At 38.0% G+C, this 19536-nt stretch overlaps 1 protein-coding gene across 1 annotated transcript in view; it reads right to left on the bottom strand.

Moving 5' to 3' along the window:
- Nucleotides 1–19536, bottom strand: part of CTNNA3 (catenin alpha 3) — a 1821585-nt gene that overhangs the window by 1671926 nt on the left and 130123 nt on the right. Inside the window, exon 3 of the mRNA XM_054522537.2 lies at nt 2935–3127. Coding sequence (XP_054378512.1) covers nt 2935–3127 — 193 coding nt within the window. The remainder of the gene's footprint in view (nt 1–2934; nt 3128–19536) is intronic.

Below are 19536 nucleotides of genomic sequence, written 5' to 3'. Positions count from 1 at the left end.
AGTTCCATTCATGGTATGTGCCCTACACAGGTGTACCATTTTTTAATTTTTTATACCACATTTTTACTGTGCCTTTTCTATGTTTAGATATACAAATACTTACCGCTATGTTATATTAATAATTGCCTGCAGCATTCAGTATAGTAACATGCTGTACAAGTTTGTAGCCTAGGATGCTTAGGTGTGTTGTAGACTATGCCATCTAAGTTTGTGTAAGTACACTCTATGATGTTCACACAATGACAAAATGGCATATGGATGCACTTCTCAGAATATGTCCCCATTGTTAAGTAAGGTATGACTGTAACTGCTAACACATGCACAGAGGCATGAAGCAACATGGAACATTCAAGAAACTGCGAGTTCCTGTTTGGAGGAACATATGAGGGAGGAGCAGTCACAGGAAAGAGGTGCAAGATAATGGTAGAAGCCAAATCATGAAATGCTTTGGGAGGTAGGTTTAAAAGTTTGAACTTTATTGAAAAAGATAGTCCCCTGATCCTCCAACAGCTACTAAAAATGATTTTAAGCAGAGAAGTAAAATGAGCATATTTTCATTTTTAAAAGATCTATTTGATTTTACTATGGAGGAAGGCTAATGCAATAATCCTGAATTCATGAAGCAATGTTAGGAATAGAGAAGAAGGAACAGATCTGAGAGACAACAAGGAGAAAAAATTCACTGAACCTGACTGATGAAAGAATATGTACACCAAACCCCCATGACACCAATATGACAAACCTGCATATGTACCCTGAACCTAAAATAAAAGTTTTAGAAAAGTTTTTAGAAGTCCATTGAACTTAGACATTAATTGGAAGAGAGGGTGGAATGAAAGGAAGAGTCTACACTGGCTTGGTGACTAAGATGATGATCAAGAACAAGGACAAAGAGAGGGTCTCAGTTGGAAGGGAGCAGGGAAAAACAACAAATATATTTCAAATTATCTTGCACATTATGTTTTCTATTTATTGTCTGAAGAATACCTATAAAACATAAATTGTAGATAACATATATAACAAAGTGTAGCCATTTTGGAAAACAGTATGGAGGTTCCTAAAGAAATTAGAAATAGAACTACCATTAAGAGCTAGCAATCCCTCTTCTGGGTATAACACTGAAGTAAAGGAAATCACCACTTCATAAAGATGTCTGCACTCCCATATTCACTGTATCATTATTCACAATAGTCAAGAGATGAAAACAACCTAAGCATCCATCAATAGATGAATCGATAAAGAAATTGGTCTATATATACAAAGGAAAAAAGGAGATCCTGCCATTTGTCACAACATGGATGAAATTGGAGAACACCACGCTAAGTGAAATAAGCTAGACATAGAAAGAAAACTATTGCAGGATCTCACTTACATGTAGAATCTTTGTTTAAGAAAGTCATACAGACAGAGACAGAGAATAAAACAGTATCTACCAGGGGCTGGGGGGCAGGAGTGAGGAAATGGGCCAGTGCAGATCAAAGGATACAAAGTTGTGGTTATGAAGAATGAGCTCTAGAAATCTAGTACACAACATGAAGACTATAGTTAATAATGCTGTATTCAGGATTTTTACTAAGTGAGTAGATTTAGATGCTCTTGCTACACACACAAAAAAAATGGGTAACTGTGAGATTATGAATATGTCAATTTACTTTATTATAGTAACCATTTTACTATTTATATGTATTTCATAACATCATGTTGTATACCTTAAATATACACAATAAAATTTATTTTAAAAACAAATTCACATAAATATAAAATTTTTTTTTTTGAGACGAAGTCTCACTCTTGTCCCCCAGGCTGGAGTGCAATGGCGCGATCTCAGCTCACTGCAACCTCTGCCTCCCAAGTTCAAGCAATTCTCCTGCTTCAGACTCCCAAGTTTACAGGCGCCTGCCACCACACCCAGCTAATTTTTGTGTTTTTAGTAGAGATGGGGTTTCACCATGTTGGCCAGACTGGTCTTGAACTCCTGACCTCAGGTGATCCACCTGCCTTGGCCTCCCAAAGTGCTGGGATTACAGGCATGGGCCACCGCGCTCAGCCAAAAATTTTTTTAAAATCCTCTATATCATACATGTGACATAAAGCTTATTGTTACTAGTATATTCATTTTAATTATTTAATTAGCAAAGGCTTCCTGATTTTCTTAAATTTATGTTGGGGGGTTGAGGGAGAAAAATATTTAAAAATCCCAAGTCTCTTTTACAAAGCTGAACAAGAAAATTTAACTTTCCTTTTCCTCCCAAAATAGATACTTGCAGAAAGCTGATATATATGAAATCATTCCACTAACCAAAGAATATTCAGCAATTATTTTAAAACTATCCTACAGTTGAGACTTATATTCATTAGAAAATTGCTGTATTATCATAAGTAAAGATCTCAAAAAGATGAAATATATGCTTTTATTATGTAATACTAACAAAGCAGCAACTTGGCTCATGCATATTTTATGCAAAGCATTTTTTAAAAAGTTTAGGAAATCTAAACCTCCAGAAATTTGCAAAGTTAAAAATGTACTTCTGAGATGGTCAGGTCTGAAACTTCTATTTCCCAACTGTTTACAAGGAACTTCATAATTTATTTATGTATAGACAAATAAATCTTCAGCTTCATTAGTCATTTCTCACTATATTCTAAGACCAAAAAAGGGTACTCTTCTCTTTGTTTATTATGGAAAAGCTATGGCAAGGCGGGGGAGGAAGAGGAATGCCTGGGGGGACCGAGCAACTAAAAAGAAGAGCCTGGAGTGGGACTGAGCCTTGGAGCTGTCTAATGAGCCACTCTGCCTCCCACAGCTAGCGCCTCACAGCTCTGCAAAAGACTAAAAAACTGGAGCCAACAAAAACAAAACACTCACAAATCTAATTTGGTGACTAACACCCTAAAGATATGCAGTTTGCTCCTGACCAGGACTGGAGTACTCACTTTCTTTGCGAACTTCCTCAAGTGAAGCCGTAAGCTCATCCTTTAAAACTGTAGCTTCCTGGGCAATCTTCTCTCCCTTGTCTAATAAATTCCAAGTTGCTTCCTCCACAGAAGCCAGAAGGACACTGGCTCTTTTCGAACGTCCTTTTTTCCTGCTGGAAGGGTTCTGGGGACAGTTTACAAGTGTGGTAACCTAAAATTGGAAAAATACAAAGTACTAAATTGACAAATTGTTAAGGAGAACACAGTCCTGGGATATTACAGACCAAAACAAAAGACAGTACAGTTGACCCTTGAGCAACTCAAGGGTTAGGGGTGCCAACCCACCGTGCAGTTGAAAATCTGAGTATAACTTTGAACTCCTCAAAAACATAACTACGAATAGCCTACTGTTGACCAGAAGCCTGATAACATAAATAGTCAATTAACACAGATTTTGTATCTCTATGTACTATATAACTATATTCCTACAATAAGATGAGCTAGAGAGACGATAGTGTTGTTATTAAGAAAATCATAAGGAAGAGAAAACATAATTAAATAAATCAACAAGTAGAAGTGGATCATCAAAAAGGTCTTCATCCTCATCATATTCATATTCCTAGGAAGAGGAAGAAGAGGAGGGTTGGTCTTGCTGCCTTGGGGGTTTAAGAGGCAGAAGAGATGGAGGAGGTGGAAGGGAAGGCAGGAGAGGCAGGCACACTTGATGTAATTTTATTGAAAAAAAATCCGATTAAAAGTGAACCTGCATAGTTCAAACCAGTGTTGTTCAAAGGTCAACTGTATTTCATAGTAACATGACTCATTTCCAGTGCTGTCGGTACACCTACAAAAGTCAAGTCATGGCACCAAGAACAGCAACAGCAGCCACCGTGGAGTTCCCAACTAAAAATAGGAAGGAAGGAAGGAAGTGACAGTCTTAGCGACTGAATTTCAAAATACAGACATTAAAATGTCCTCTCTTCAACTACCCCGGTCATCAAATCATTTCTATGTTAAATATTTACTGAACACCTATTTTTTACATTGTTCTGGATGATGGAAAAGAAATGCATTTCATGCTTTCATGGAGTTTACATTCTTAATATCGGCAGCATACAATAAACATATAAACAAATAAAAAATGCAAGGTTCAGTAAATGTTTTGCGGAAAAATAAAGTTGGGGGAGGGAATAGAGTGAGAGAGAGTGGGGATCGGGGTGGTCAGGAAAGGCCTCTTGATAGGGGACTTTGAGTGAGACCTGTTTGAGAGGCCAAATGAGTTAGGGGAAAGGGTAGAAGACAGATCTGAGAGGTTACAAAGGGCAAGAAAGTAGGTCATAGTAAGGATTTGGACTTCGTCCCCTGAGGCAACCACTGTTCTATATGATTCAGAATGTTTCTCCCTCTCCTAATATTAGTTATCTCTATTCTCAGCCTAAATAGACTAATACTGACTTAATTATAATTATTTTTGGCTCCCTCTTAATGTAGATTGCTGGCTAAAAAGTGGTATAAATTTTATTTTATAATTATTTGATATTTTGGAGATACATAATTTTCTACTCTCATTTTTGACTGTTTTATCAAAGTTCTGTATTTTTTATATGAAGTTTCTGTAATTAAAACAATACACACATACACAGCCTTCTAGAGCATTCTTCCAGTAGTAAAACTTGAACAAACTCCTCACCGCAAGTATATGAAGTGAGAAATGTGTTAATTAGCTTGATTTAATCATTTTACAATGTATACATATATCAAAACATCACAGGGTACACCATAAATATATATAAATTTTATTTGCCAATTTTAATTTAATAAAGCTTGAGAAAAAAAAGAAAGAAATGAATCTTAACAAATACAAGAACAAACTCATAATAAGAACATTATTTGAAGACAAAAATTAAGCTTCTGTATTTGGAAACAAAAACATCATACTGAATTACATTATTAAAAAGCACCCATTTCTGGCCAGGGGCAGTGGCTCATACCCGTAATCCCAGCACTTTGGGAGGCCGAGATAGGTGGATCACCTGAGGTCAGGAGTTCAAGACCAACCTGACCAACATGGATAAACCCCATCTCTACTAAAAATACAAAATTAGCCGAGCATGGTGGCGCATGCCTGTAATCCCAGCTACTCAGGAGGCTGAGGCAGGAGAATCGTTTGAACCCGGGAGCCAGAGGTTGTGGTGAGCCGAGATCATGCCATTGCACTCCTGCCTGGGCAACAAGGGCAAAACTCTATCTCAAAAAAAAAAAAAACAAAAAACACCCATTTCTTAATTAAATCTTGGATCACAATTACAAGTTTTGGATTAAATTTTTATAAACAAAGCTTTAAAATCACCATCGTAGAGGAATGAGAGAAAGGAAAAAAACAACTTGTATCTAATATTTAAAATAGAAGACCTGAAACTCCTATTGAAAGCTAAGCTGCTGCATGTCATGAAACAGTGGAGGCTCATAATAATCATGCATTACATCTTTGACAGCAAACTACAAAATGCTTCCTGCTCAGTAGCCCCTAGAGATTTTGGTTGTTGTTTGTTTATGGAGCATTCGATGCTTGTTTACTTGGATATCTGGACCCAGTTTTTATCGATGAACTAAAAAAAAAACTTAATAAGTTATGGGGGAAATATGTGGATGAAAATCATTTTCATCTGCCCTCCTACCCTCCTCCCCTTACCCAATAGATCCTCTGTTTCATTCTAATTTGCTTTATTTCCATGTTCATCACCCAGAGTGGAATGTCTTGTGGCAGGCCTTTGTTTCCTCTCTTAGAAAATAAAAACAATCATTGTTATCCTACAAGACTGGGGAAGGTCAAATAAGGTAAAGTATTTTGTAAAATGCATTATATGTATGACACAAATATTTGTTGGCATTTCATGTATATTTTCTAGTTTGTTCCCCATGTAGGTGCAGAAAATTGGTTATGGGAATCTTTAACAAAGGTATTCTCTCTGGATCTAAGTTTATCTTGCTCTTGGGGCCCCCCATGCTAAATGTGACAGTTAGCAAAGCTCACTCCATATGCTTTACAAGCAGCTAAATAAGATCATGTGTCTTCACCATGGATTATATAAGAATAATAATAAGCCTGATTTATTACATGGGTTTTCACAAATTCCAAAAGGCAAATATCTCACTCTTGACAGTCTAATTTATATATTGAGAGTTGAAAGGTATTTGTCCAGATTAAGACAAATTATAACTACTAGTTTAAAATCTTTGTTTAAAACAAAGAATAAGTATCATTGTCTGAAGTGTTCCCTCGGAATGTATTTTAAGTGCTGCAATTCATGATGCTTCCCACTGCACATTCCTCCTCTATTGTTCAGATCCTCCATGCACCAAATGTTTTCCATAGAATAGCCTGGGCTTTGAAATTAAAATGAGCGTTCCAGAAATGCTTTGTTCCTTATAATAAATGCCAGAGAAGTAAGAAATGTGAAAAGAACATTGTATAAGAACATCATGCTTCCATCAAAAAAGGCAATTGCAACTTGCAAGTTATTCACTTTTATAAGTTGTTTGTACCTACGTCTTCTTTTAAAATACTCCAATACAGTTATTTGATATTGATTAAACTAAAATCAAGTGAGGTTTTCAATGATTCCTTTTATTTCAGAAAGTAAATATGGCTTGGCAATCCTGTAGAAAAAAAGAAAGCTGAAACTATTTTTTTTAACCCTAACTCACCTAAGAGATTTAACTTACTCCTATCAGTGACTGACTCACCATAGCAGATGATTCTCACCAAGGGGGAGGATAGGAGGGTGCTATTTGAAAAGGTCTCCCACCTCTTGAAGGAATACCAGCAACCAGTAAAATTAGCTTTCAAGTTATCCTGTAAAATAAATCCTGTGTCCTCATTTTCTTTTTCAGTACTAAATCAGTTATATTTCTGTAAGGAAGTTTAATTGGAACAACTTGGAATGAAGATGATTCTAATGTAGGGTTTAAGCCCATGTCTTGCTAACTTTACCTTTTGTCACAGATACAAAACCCTCCCATTCCCCCCTTTCTCAGACTTTAGGGGTCCCTCTCATATAGAAAATCTCCAAGCTTGCAGCATTAGAGAGCTTAGGTTTGCTTACTTTCTTTAGTCTGTAAATCTGTGCTAGGCTATAAAGACACACCTTCATCGTAGATACAGGAAGGAACTTCCATGGGAATGGTGCTAAATTAAATATTTCAAGTAATTTATAAAGAAGAAATTCCCACTCTATTAATTCTGCAAGTTTAACATTCCACAAAACCGGACATATTTTCAATGGTGTGTAAAAATATTTATATATTAAAATTAAGAGTATAAAAAAGGTTTTTATAGACTTTCCAAATTTAGGTGTGCTTCTCTAAATGCTCTAAAGATGCTGAAAATTAAATTGATAAGCTTAATGAACCAAGCCATCAACTGTCATTATATAGAGCCACACTAGCACACAATATGAACACTGTAGAATACGTTGTAACTTACTTTCATTTGTTGTATCAGCGCAACAATTACTTTAGTATCTCAGGTACTAGCTTTGTGAAATGTCTTTTTTTTTTTTTTGAGACGGAGTCTCACTCTGTCGCCCAGGCTGGAGTGCAGTGGCGTGATCTCGCCTCACTGCAAGCTCCGCCTCCCATGTTCGCACCATTCTCCTGCCTCAGCCTCCCAAGTAGCCAGGAATACAGGCACCCGCCACCACGCCCGGCTAATTTTTTTTGTATTTTTTAGTAGAGACAGGGTTTCACCGTGTTAGCCAGGATGGTCTCGATCTCCTGACCTCATGATACGCCCGCCTCGGCCTCCCAAAGTGCTGGGATTACAGGCGTGAGCCACCGCACCCGGCCGTGAAATGTCTTTTTTAATGCCAACTTAGGTAACACAATTATATTCTATAACCTTGTTCCTTCCCAATATAGTTCTGATTTTTTTAAATTCTACTCTCATTGTACCACAAAAAGGCCATGTTAACAGCCATCTCTTTTCTTGTTTATTGGCTAAAAGACTTTGAATTTCAACCCTCCTCCAATAGCTCACAGGAGCCTTCAGGGCTACTTTTGTTCCCTTGAGTTAATTTTGATGTATGAAATAAAGTATAAGACATTTAAGCTATGTTAATTAGCTAAAACTTCAACAGGGTTCTGAAAGAAATTAGAAGGGTAGAAAAATAAAACTGCCTATAGATAAGTAAAAACTGTGATCTTTCAAAGTAAAAGGTACAAACCAGTCTCGGGGAGGAGAGGGGGCGTCCCTTCTTCAAGTCATTGATAATTTCAACTATTCTTTCACTTCTACCAAAACAACCCTTACTGAATTAACAAAAGTACAGAGGAAGATTAAAGGGTTCAGAACCCAAAAAATGCCTCTAGATAACATTAAACACCCCCCCAAACCAAGTTCAATCTTCTTTTAGCTCCTTTCAAGCCAATAAACACTTATATTTTGTTCAAAATAATACCCTAGGCATTCAGAAAATAAATATGAATAAGCTCCAATATGGCGATAACAGAAACACACAACTAGTTGCACTATAAAAGGCAGAATGATAACTGTTTATACTTATATAAGTACAAAGAAAGTGCTGCCAAAATTGCAAACATTCACAAGGATTAAGTAGGACTTCCAAGAAGAGCCTTTAAGAACAGATAATTTTCTACCAGAAGAGATAGAAGGGAGGTATGTAAGCCAGGGAAAGAAAATTGTGTGCAAAGGGGCAGAGAAAAAAATTTATTTTGTCTGAAAGTAGCGGATAGTCAAACTTAGCAAACTGTGGGGTAAACACAAGCAATAGGGTGAGAAGGCCAAGAAATAGGTTGCATCTCAAATAAAAAGTTATAAAAGTCAAAGAAAGAGTTAATATTTAATGTAATAGGTGATAGAAAATGAAAACACAGCATGCCCAAAGTAGAGAAGCCTTTGCCCATCAACCTGCCTCTCCACCATCTGTATGTTTTACCTCAGTGGCTAACACCTCTAACCTGAAACAGAAACCCAGAGGTCATCTGGGCTACTCTCTCTCTCATCTTCCTCTCCAAGTCCTTGTCATCCATGACACAGAAACAGGGCATCATTCTCTGCCCCATTCACCAATCTATCGTTATGAAAAGTGTGTGCAATGATTCTGCCCTCACTGAATCTTTCATGAAGCCTCTCCTGAGAGGTCTCACTGCCTCTGCACCAGCCCTACATTCCCACTAGAGCCGTCTCTTGAAAATGCAAATCTGTCATACTTGCACTACCTGTAGGCTACCTGCTGCCTACAAGCAAAGTCCAAACTCTTCAGCATAGCTTTTAATGCAATTTTGATCTCACTCCTGACTAACTTTTCATTCTCATCTTCTATCTGTGGAATCTGCCCACAAGCTACTTGTTAGGCTCAGAACAGGAAATGTTCAGCAACCTCAACCTGGGGTGACTCCTTCCCCTCACAGCTCCTTGTTCGTAGCTCTTGCATCACTCATTATACTGTCCTGTAATTAGCTGTTAACATATTGCCTCCGCTGCTCTACCACGAACTCAATAAGGACAGGGGCCATGCTTGACTCATCCTGAAAACACAGAGCCAGCGTACTGTGAAAAATAAACGAACAGTGGTTGACTGGATGAAAAAAAAAGAATGAAACCATACATTTTAGAAGCCTTTAAATCAAGAGTCACAATGTTCAGTGATTCATACGAGATTACCAAAAGAATGGGTTGCTACAGCAAAATTAAAGTTTAGTGATAGCACATAGCAGCTTTCATTAAAAGGAAGTCCTTAATGTGGGATTTTCTGCCATATCTCTTGTCTAGTTTAGTTGGGGTCTGATCAGTTCAGTGTGATCTAGAATCAAGTATATTATATTCAGTCTTTTTTGCCCCCCAAAAAAGACATGTTACATAATTCATTTTCAAACTACAAATAAAAAGAGCTGGCACATTCTTTTTATTACTGATTTTTTCACTTTTTTCAATCCTTTTGTTAGTTTTCTAGGGCTGCCATAACAAAATACCACAGACTGGGTGGCTTAAGCCAGGGGTCCCCAACCTTTTTGGTACCAGAGACCTGTTTTATGGAAGACAACTTTTCCACAGACCCAGGGGTGGGGTGGGGGTAGATGTTTTTTTGCCCAGAGTTGGTTCCTTCTGGTGGGTTCGTGGTCTCGCTGACTTCAAGAATGGAGCCACAGACCTTCACAGTGAGTGTTGCAGCTCTTAAAGATGGCACAGACCCAAAGAGTGAGCAGTAGTAAGATTTATTTTGAAGAGTGAAAGAACAACGCTTCCACAGCAAGGAAGGGGACCCTACCAGGTTGCCACTACTGGCTGAAGTGGCCAGCTTTTATTCCCTTATTTGTCCCTGCCCATGTCCTGCTGATTGGTCCTTTACAGAGTGTTGATTGGTCCATTTTACAGAGTGCTGATTGGTGCATTTTACAAACCTCCAGCTAGCTATAGAGTGCTGATTAGTGTGTTTTTACGGAGCACTGATTGGTGCATTTTACAAACCTCTAGCTAGCTACAGAGCACTGATTGGTGCATTTTACAATCCCTTCGTAAGACAAAAAAGTTCTCCAAGTCCCTACTTGACCCAGGAAGTCCAGCTGGCTTCACCTCTCAGTTTCAGGATGATTCAAGTGGATTACATTTATCGTGTACTTTATATTGTTATTACATTGTAATATATATGAAATAACTATACAATTCACCATAATGTAGAATCAGTGGGAGCCTTGAGCTTGTTTTCCCACAACTAGACAGTCCCATTTGGGGGTGATGGGAGACAGTGGCAGATCATCGGGCATTAGATTCTCATAAGGAGTAGGCAACCTACGTCATAATAAGGTTCACTTTCCCATGAGAATCTAATGCCGCTGCTGATCTGACAGGAGGCAGAGTTCAAGCAGTAACGCAAGCGATGGGGGATGGCTGTCAATACAGATGAAGTTTCTTTTGCTCACCCACCCACCGGTCATCTCCTGCTGTGTGCGGCCCAGTTCCTAACAGGCCATGGACATGCACCAGTTGGGGTACTCAACTGGTACTGGCACTGGAGGCCTGGGGGTTGCGGACCCCTGGGTTAAATAACAGAAATTTATTTTCTTACAGTTCTGGAGGTCAGAAGTCCAAGACCAAGGTGTCAACAGGTTTGGTTTCTCCTGAGGCCTCGCTCCTTGGCTATCAGATGGCTGTCCTCTCTCTGTGCCCTCACATGTATGCACACAACAATGGTGTCTTTCCCTGTACATCCTAATCTCCTCTTCTGATAAGGACACCAGTCATATTGGATTAGGGCCCACCCAAATGACCCCATTTTAATTTAATTACCTCTATATCCAAAGGCCCTGTCTCCAACTACAGTCACATTCTGAGAAACTGGGGTTAGGGCTTCAATATGTGAATTTGGGGTTTGGAAATGGCACAATTCAACCCATAACAATCTTTACCACAAGTGATACAAAAAGTGTAAAACAACCATAACCTTTTTAAAAATATAATTTAGGGTTTTGTTTGTTTGTTTGTTAGATAAACAACCACTGCTAACATAAGCCATTACTCCGAACTATTGAGGGACAGTAACAAAGCACATGTAGATCCCTCTCCAATTCCACCAGCCCTCTGTGCCACACAGATGGCATAACAAAGCAAAGAGATTTACATGTCAAACACATAAGCAGCTGTAGCTAAATATCCTAATCCAAGAAGTACACTTACTCCTGGATAAATATGAAGCTAAACACAACTAGGAAAAGACCACATGCTGAGAATAATACCAAATTAGTTTCTTCTAGTTTTCACTTAACCACTTACAATCCAAAAACAAACAAGTTTGGACTTTACCATTCATTTATTCAACAAATATTGATGGTGTACCTACACTGTGCCAGAACATGGCAATGAGCCTCATTCTAAGGAGGCGGGGGAACAGAGAATAAACAAATACATAAGTAATTGTGTAACACAACAGCAGGTATTCTTTTTTTTTTTTTTTTTTTTTTTTTTGAGACAGAGCCTCACTCCATCACCCAGGCTAGAGTGCAGTGCTGCTATCTTGGCTCACTACAACCTCTGCCTCCTGGGTTCAAGCGATTCTCGTGCCTCAGCCTCCCAAGTAGCTGGCATTACAGGTGCCTGTCACCACGCCCGGCTAATTTTTGTGTTTTTAGTAGCAATGGGGTTTCACCTATGTTGGCCGGGCTGGTCTCAAACTCCTGACCTCAAGTGATCCACCTGCCTTGGCCTCTCAAAATGCTCAGATTACAGGCGTGAGCCACTGCACCTGGTCAATAGTAGGTACTGACAGATGCTATGAGGAAAGTGAAGAAGGGTTAAGAAAATAAAGAGTGAAAGAGAAGGGCTAGTTTAGAGTGCATATTAGGGAAAGCATCTCTGATTAAGTAAGAAGGACCCAAGGAAATAGAAGAATAAGACATTTAAATATCTGGAGGAAAACATCCCAGACAGAAGAAACAAGTGCAAAGGTTCCAAATCAAGAGCTTGACTGCTGTATTCCAGGAGCAGTAGGAAGGCTGGTATGGAGGCACCAAATTGTGCAGGACTTGTAGATCACCACTAATGCTCTCAATTCTATTCTTATGACTGGAAGTTACTGAAGTGCTTGAAACAGGAAAGTAACATGATCTGACCCAAAATTTTAAAGCATCATTCTAAATGCTCTATGCAAAACAGACTAGGCAAGGATGGGATGAGGAATAGAAGAAGGGAAAGCAGTTAGGAGTCCGTTGCTGTAGCCCAAGTGAAGACCACACTGTCTTCTTTGAGGAAGCAGTGGTGGAGTTAAGAAATGACAAAATTTTGGTATATTCTAAAGTGTCAACAAGGTTTGCTGACAGATTGGATATGGGTTATGAAAGCAATATGGCATCAAGGATGACTCTGGCATATGGCCCGAGCAGCTGAGTAAATGGAGGTAATATTTACTAGTTGAGGAAAGTAAAGGGAAATGAGTAGGAAGGGAAATCAAGAGTTGATGGATTGCCATGGCATTAGCCATGTTAAATTTGCCTTTTAGAGTTGTTAAAAGTGGAGACTAGTATACAATTCTGGAACTGAAAGAGGTAAAAGTTGGAGATATGTTTCATATAGGTTACTTTTTCAATTTAATTGTTCACTTATCAGTAGTTTTGCTGATCTTACCAAAATTGCAAAGACGTTTGGGGAAAAAATTTTTTTTAATCAGAGATTGAATGAGATCTCTTAAAAACAATGTATAACTGGAGAAGAAGTCACAGGACTGAGCTTTGAGAAACCCCAACAATTAGGTGTAGTATTTATCAGGAAACCCAACCGTTAACATATTAATTCTAGGATATGCAGATTTTGTCATTTCAAACATTACTATTATTTAGAGGAAATGCCTGTTTTTTGAAACTAAATTTAATAGTTGTTTTTTAACTTTTATTTTAAGTTCAGAGGTACATGTGCAGGTTTGTTAAATAGGTAAACTCACGTCATGAAAAGTTGTTGTACAGATTATTTCATCACCCAGGTAGAAGCCTAGCACTCAAGAGTTATTTTTCATTATTCTCTCTCTCCACCTTCTTACAGGCCCCAGTGTCTGTTGTTCCCCTCTATGTGTCCATGTGTTCTCATCATTTAGCTTCTACTTATAAGTGAGCACACAAGTGGTATTTGGTTTTCTGTTCCTGCATTAGTTTGCTAAAGATAACGGCCTCCAGCTCCTTCCATGTTCCTGCAAAGGACATGATCTCATTTTTTTTTTAATGACAGCATAGTTTTCCATGGTGTATATATGCCACATTTTCTTTATGCTGTCTACCACTGATGTATATTTAGGTTGATTCCATGACTTTGCTGTTGTGAATTGTGCTGCAATGAACATGCATGTGCATATGTCTTTATGGTAGAATTATTTATATTACTCTGGGTGTATATCCAGTAATGGGATTACTGGGTCAAATGGCAGTTGTTTTTAGGTCTTTGAGGAACTGCCACACTGTTTTCCACAATGGTTGAACTAACTTACATTCCCACCAACAGTGTATAAGCATTCCTTTTTCTCTGCAACCTCTCCAGCATCTGCTTTTTTTTTTTTTAACTTTTTAATAATAGCTATTCTAACTGATTTGAAATGTTATCTCATTGTGGTTTTGACTTGCATTTCTCTAATGATCAGTGATGTTGAGCTTTTTTTCATATGCTTGTTGGAAAAATGCCTGTTTTATACAGAACAAAAATTCAGACAAATTCAGTTTTAAAAATGTAATGTTAATCATATAGTCTCCTTTTCTACAAATAAATATTTCAAAAAATGAAAAGAAAAACTATAAAGATATTAAATTAAGCAAACTAAAGAGAAATTATATTCATGCTGTAATTTATTCCTAAATCAAACAACTAGTCATTCCGGTAAATCAATAATCCATAGTTTATAGGACAGTACTGATTCAAAGAAATGTTGAATAAGAAAAAGCAAAAAGCCAACTTTTTTCCATCAATAATCTTTGACTGCTTAAAGGAAACAAAGCAAAAAGTAAAAAATCCAATCATACCAAATAAGACTCTAAAATAAATAAGTTGACTGCACATGTAATAGCTTAGATGTGTTCACCTAATCCCTTGGTCCGTCCAGCCCCGCATTCCACTTCCAGCAGTGACTGATGGTAGAATATGGTTATGACTCCTACTTATGTATTCCAGAATTGTTTGATAATCATTTACAACCCTATCAACCATAAATTGAATAAACTATGCCAATATTCTGTCATTTGTGTTTGCTTTGCCAACACAAACTTAGAAAGTTTTATCTGCATTTCCCTCCCACTATCTGCTGCCAGATTCCCTTTTTCACATCTACCTTAGATGGTCAGATTTACTCTTTCTTGTTCTCTTCTAACACAAAACTCCATTTTACTGACGATATCCAGGAGAAAATATACATAGCTACTTGCTCATCATGATGAATATGAGAGATAATAAACATTAAGCAAAAAAGATCATCAAAGATAGTGATTAGATTTGCAGGGCTGAAGATTTTACAACCAAAATATGATTTAAATATAGCTCATCAGCAAATTAAATACTTATATTCAGTTTAAGATTGATTAGGCTATATCCACCTCATTTGTCAGAACTGTCTCTAAGTCAATAGTCATTTTGTCTCATTGTTTGGGGTAAAAATTAAATACCAGTCACTCATCTTGAATCTCATTGGCCAGCACTTGATCTTTAATGTCCCAAAGTCCCTTCTTTGATATTACCATAGTCTCTCAATTCTAAAATACTATCAACTACAACACAAACCACCAATGTAATCACTTCCCTTAAAAGTGTAAATATGGATATTTTGTCAATATTAAACCTTCCATAACCAAGGTGGAGCCAAGAGACTTATTGTCTAGGAATAAAGACAGCAGACAGAACAAAGATACCATTGATCATCTTTGAGTTTCAAAGCTGACTTTCTTAAGCTCTCAAGCAAGAAAATAATTGTGAAGCTGGAGGCATTATACTACATGACTTCAAAACTTACTATAAAGCTATATTAACCAAAACAGCATGGCACTGGCATAACAACAGACATGTAAAGCAATGGAATAGAATAGAGAACCCAATACCAAATCCATACATTTACAGCCAACTGATTTTTGACAAAGGCACCAAGAACACTCATTGGAGAAAGGACAGTTTCTTCAATAAATCGTTCTAGGAAAACTGGATATCCATATACAGAAGAGCAAAATGAGACCCCTATCTCTCACCATATTCAAAAATCAACTCAAATGGACTAAAGATTTAAATGTAAGACCAAAAATTATGAAACTAGTAGAAGAAAACACAGAAAGAGAAAATCATTTTCTAAATGCTTTTGGCTCTCATTTAGCAAAAGCTAGATCTGATAGACTAGATCACAGTTTTACGATAAAGAAGATCTGGTCAGACAGGAAAAAGAAGTGTGGACTATTGGAAGAAAGGTCTCAGAAACAGGTTAGACACATTTTATTTCCCTTCTCTGGGCTTCACCCAGATTAAAAGCTGTATTGGCTCTCAACTAACAGAGTTGGGAAACACAGAAAGCAGAGGAATTTTTATTCCATTTATCTTCAAGACTTTGAAAGAAAATTGTTTTATGAGCTCCCCTGCACAAAACTTCAGGGGTAGCTACAGTGCAATCTTGCCATCACAATCTTGAAGCTTAATAATACATAACAATGTAAATGGGTAGACAGAAGGTCAGCTTAGCTTTCTTAAATCAATCTTGATTCCCATGAGGCTTAGATGAAACCCAGAACATCCTAGATACCATGAAGAACAATCAAAATGAGGCTATGTTGAAAAGCAGTGGGCCTGTCCTGAGTTCACCATGGTGAAGAGCCAAGTGATCTAGCAGAGTCTGAGGGTAAATAGAGAATGTCAGATACCGGATGGAGGATGTAGCTGGGACTTCGAATCTGAAGCATCATCAAGGGCCAAAGTGGGGTTAAAGCATCCTGGAGAAACCACAGACCCTAGCCAAGCTACAAAAGAACGCCCCACAAATTATATAAGGACATCAAGAAATGCACAGAGGTGCCCACAAAATGACCATGCATGGGACCCATCACTCCCTCAAAGGCCACAGTCCAGAGAGCATTCCAGACCAGCCACTCGGCAGGCACTAAGTGTCCAAAGGTTACCACATGGGTCCAAAGGCCGCATCTCCCACCGTGAGATCATATAAGCAACACCCTCAACCCAATCTCCTGTTTTAGAGCATTTTATCTAAAAAGACTGAGCATTTACCAAAAGGGACTGTTTACATTGTTGAATCACATCAGTTTACCATCTTATTGGATTAAATAGAAGGCATTTATTCCAATTCCCAGTAGGTAGGAGTTTATGAGGAAGGTCAGATCACTTATGAGAGATAAACTAAAGTGTGCTGTGGGAAAATTTGTAATCCCCTACAAGTACAAAAAGGAAAGCTACATTAAATGTTTATTTCCATTATATGATGCATCCTAATTTCAGAAATGGTAAAAAATGTAACGTGGACAATGTGGGAAAATGTGTTTAAATTAAAGAAATATGGTATCTTGCAAATCAAGATTGAGAATGCAAACTATTTCCTAAAAGAAAAAACTCATCTGAAAAACCACATTTATTAAGCCTTAATTTACTTAACTTGTAGAGCTTTCACTACTGTACATATATATGTATGTATGTATGTGTGTGTGTGTGTATATATATATATATATACAGAAATGTGGATATCTATGTATTCAAATTCAGCTATAATGAGGTTAAAAAGGCATAGAAGGAGCACCATTTTAGGGCAAGCTTTGGACCAAGAAGCAGAACCATGCTCACTACTGGCTGATATCATGGCCAGCATAACAGTTCTGACATTGTAATCACCTGGGAGCTTTAAAAATTATTGTCTAGTCCTACTTCCAGAGATTCTGATTTAACTGGTTTTGTGTAAGGCCTGGGCATCAGGACTTTTAAGAGCTCCCCAGGTAATTTTATTGTGCAGCCAGGGTTGAAAACCACTGGGCTAACAGAATCTCAACAATAACAGGGATTTTCTGAATTGCCTACTTAGTACTCTTCCTCCAAGTAAGCCTTCTGTATCTCCCATAGGGCTTGGCCACAAACCACTCCATCATACTTTATCTCACTGGGGGCTCTCAATTGTGTGTGAGATATTGCCCATTTCTTACCCTTCCTTAACCAGGGAGTGCAGAGTAGCTCTATGAGAAAATGGTCAGTCTAGGCCAGGCGCAGTGGCTCACGCCTGTAATCCCAGCACTTTGGGAGGCTGAGACAGGCAGATCGCAAGGTCAGGAGTTCGAGACCCGCCTGATCAACATGGTGAAACCCTGTCTCTACTAAAAATACAAAAAATTAGCTGGGCGTGGTGGTACATGCCTGTAGTCCCAGCTACTCAGGAAGCTGAGGCAGAAGAATCGCTTGAAACTGGGAGGCAGAGATTGCAGTGAGCCAAGATCGAGCCACTGCACTCCAGCCTGGGCAACACAGCTAGACTTCATCTCAAAAAAAAAAAAAGAAAAGAAAATGGTCAGTCTAGAACCATGGCCTTCCAAGACACAGACGGGGCACCATTTTACATCGTAGGAGCCAAATCTGGCCTCTCGTCTATTTTGGTAAATAACAAAATTTTATTGGAACACAGCCACACCCATGTGTTTACATATTATCTAAGTTTGCTTTCACATTACAACAACAGCACAGTAGTTGCAATAGAGACCCTATGGTCCCCAAAACTGAAACTATTTACTATCTGGACCCATACAGTAAAAGTTTGCCAACCACTGGTTTAGAGTCAGAGTTTTCAAGCTGCAACAGTATCTCGTAAGACAAGTTAGATGTCCTGAAATAGCCCGGGGGAGTCTATGAAGGGTAGAGTCAGACCTTGAGCAATGAAAATGATGACATCTGGGGAGATATGGACTCTTCTATCCTTTCAACCAGCCGAAGCACAATTGCTCCTATCAATCTATTAATAGCATTTTCCACTAAAAGGGCAGGTGTATCTGGGCTTATCAGTCTACATCACCTGGCTGCCCACGGCAATCAGTTTATAAGAGAACAATTATATCCTAAAGCTAAGTTAGAAGTGGGTATCTATGGAATCAGTCTGAATTCATAGAGGAAAAGATGAGCTGTGATTGAAAGATAAAGTATTAACAGAAACAGAGTGAATTGGGGTTGGTTGGAGAACCCTGAAAAAGAGGGGAGCAACATTAAAGTGAAGAAAATCACAGTCTAATAGGACAAAAGGTTTAGGAAGCAAGCTGAGAAGAGGTGAAGCACATACAATGAATGGCACCTACCCACAGATCATCTCAAAGATACCAGTTTCTGCTGGTGGGGGCCTCCTTATATCCCTGCCATGCACGCTCCCACTGGACTTGCAGTATTTTAATCAATTAGCTATGGGTTTTCTTATCCTTATTTTAATTTAATGAGTGACTTCCTTTTTCTCCATTATTTGTGTCTTAAGAAATACTATAACCTAGCCATTTTCCCATGGGAGCAGTTTTCTGGCAGTAAAATAATGCAGAAATTGAAGAATTCACTTTATTAGAATCAACTCAGCTATACTGAATCACCTTAAACTTTAAAACATTACTGAGGCAGAATTGTTTATTTCTTCATCCTACCATAAAAATAACATCTTTATACTTATTAAGCCTTAAGCCTATTAGTATTTAAAAGACACTGAATCTACTAACTTTTAAGGTTACTCGTTGAGGTTATAGTCAAAACTCCAATATTTGCTTACAACATACCCTACAAGAACACTCTATGTGTGCAGACTTCCTTTTGAGGTTTCCTTGGAAGCTTCAAGATTAATTCTGATACAAATTCTATGGATAGAATAATCAGCAAGAGTACAAAAAAGAAGCTTGGAGGTAAAACCAAGAAAGCATAAGTAAATGGCATCATGCTTATTCAAAATGACCTATAGAAATGACAGAAAGCAACCACAAACAAAACTTGAATTGTTTTCTGAAAGAAACAAAGGAAATTATATTCTAGAAGGCTAAGAAGCCAAAAGGGGCAGACATGTTCTCTCCCTGCTACCTGAAAGCCAATCAAATCTGTCTGTAGAGCAGTGGAAAATTAACTCTTTGGGCATCTAGGCATCTCTT

The sequence above is a fragment of the Pongo abelii genome, chromosome 8, assembly GCF_028885655.2.
Source record: "Pongo abelii isolate AG06213 chromosome 8, NHGRI_mPonAbe1-v2.0_pri, whole genome shotgun sequence".
In the NCBI taxonomy this organism is placed as follows: Eukaryota; Metazoa; Chordata; class Mammalia; order Primates; family Hominidae; genus Pongo; species Pongo abelii.
Note: the sequence above shows the minus strand (reverse complement) of the source record. Positions and strands in the feature narration are given on the sequence as shown.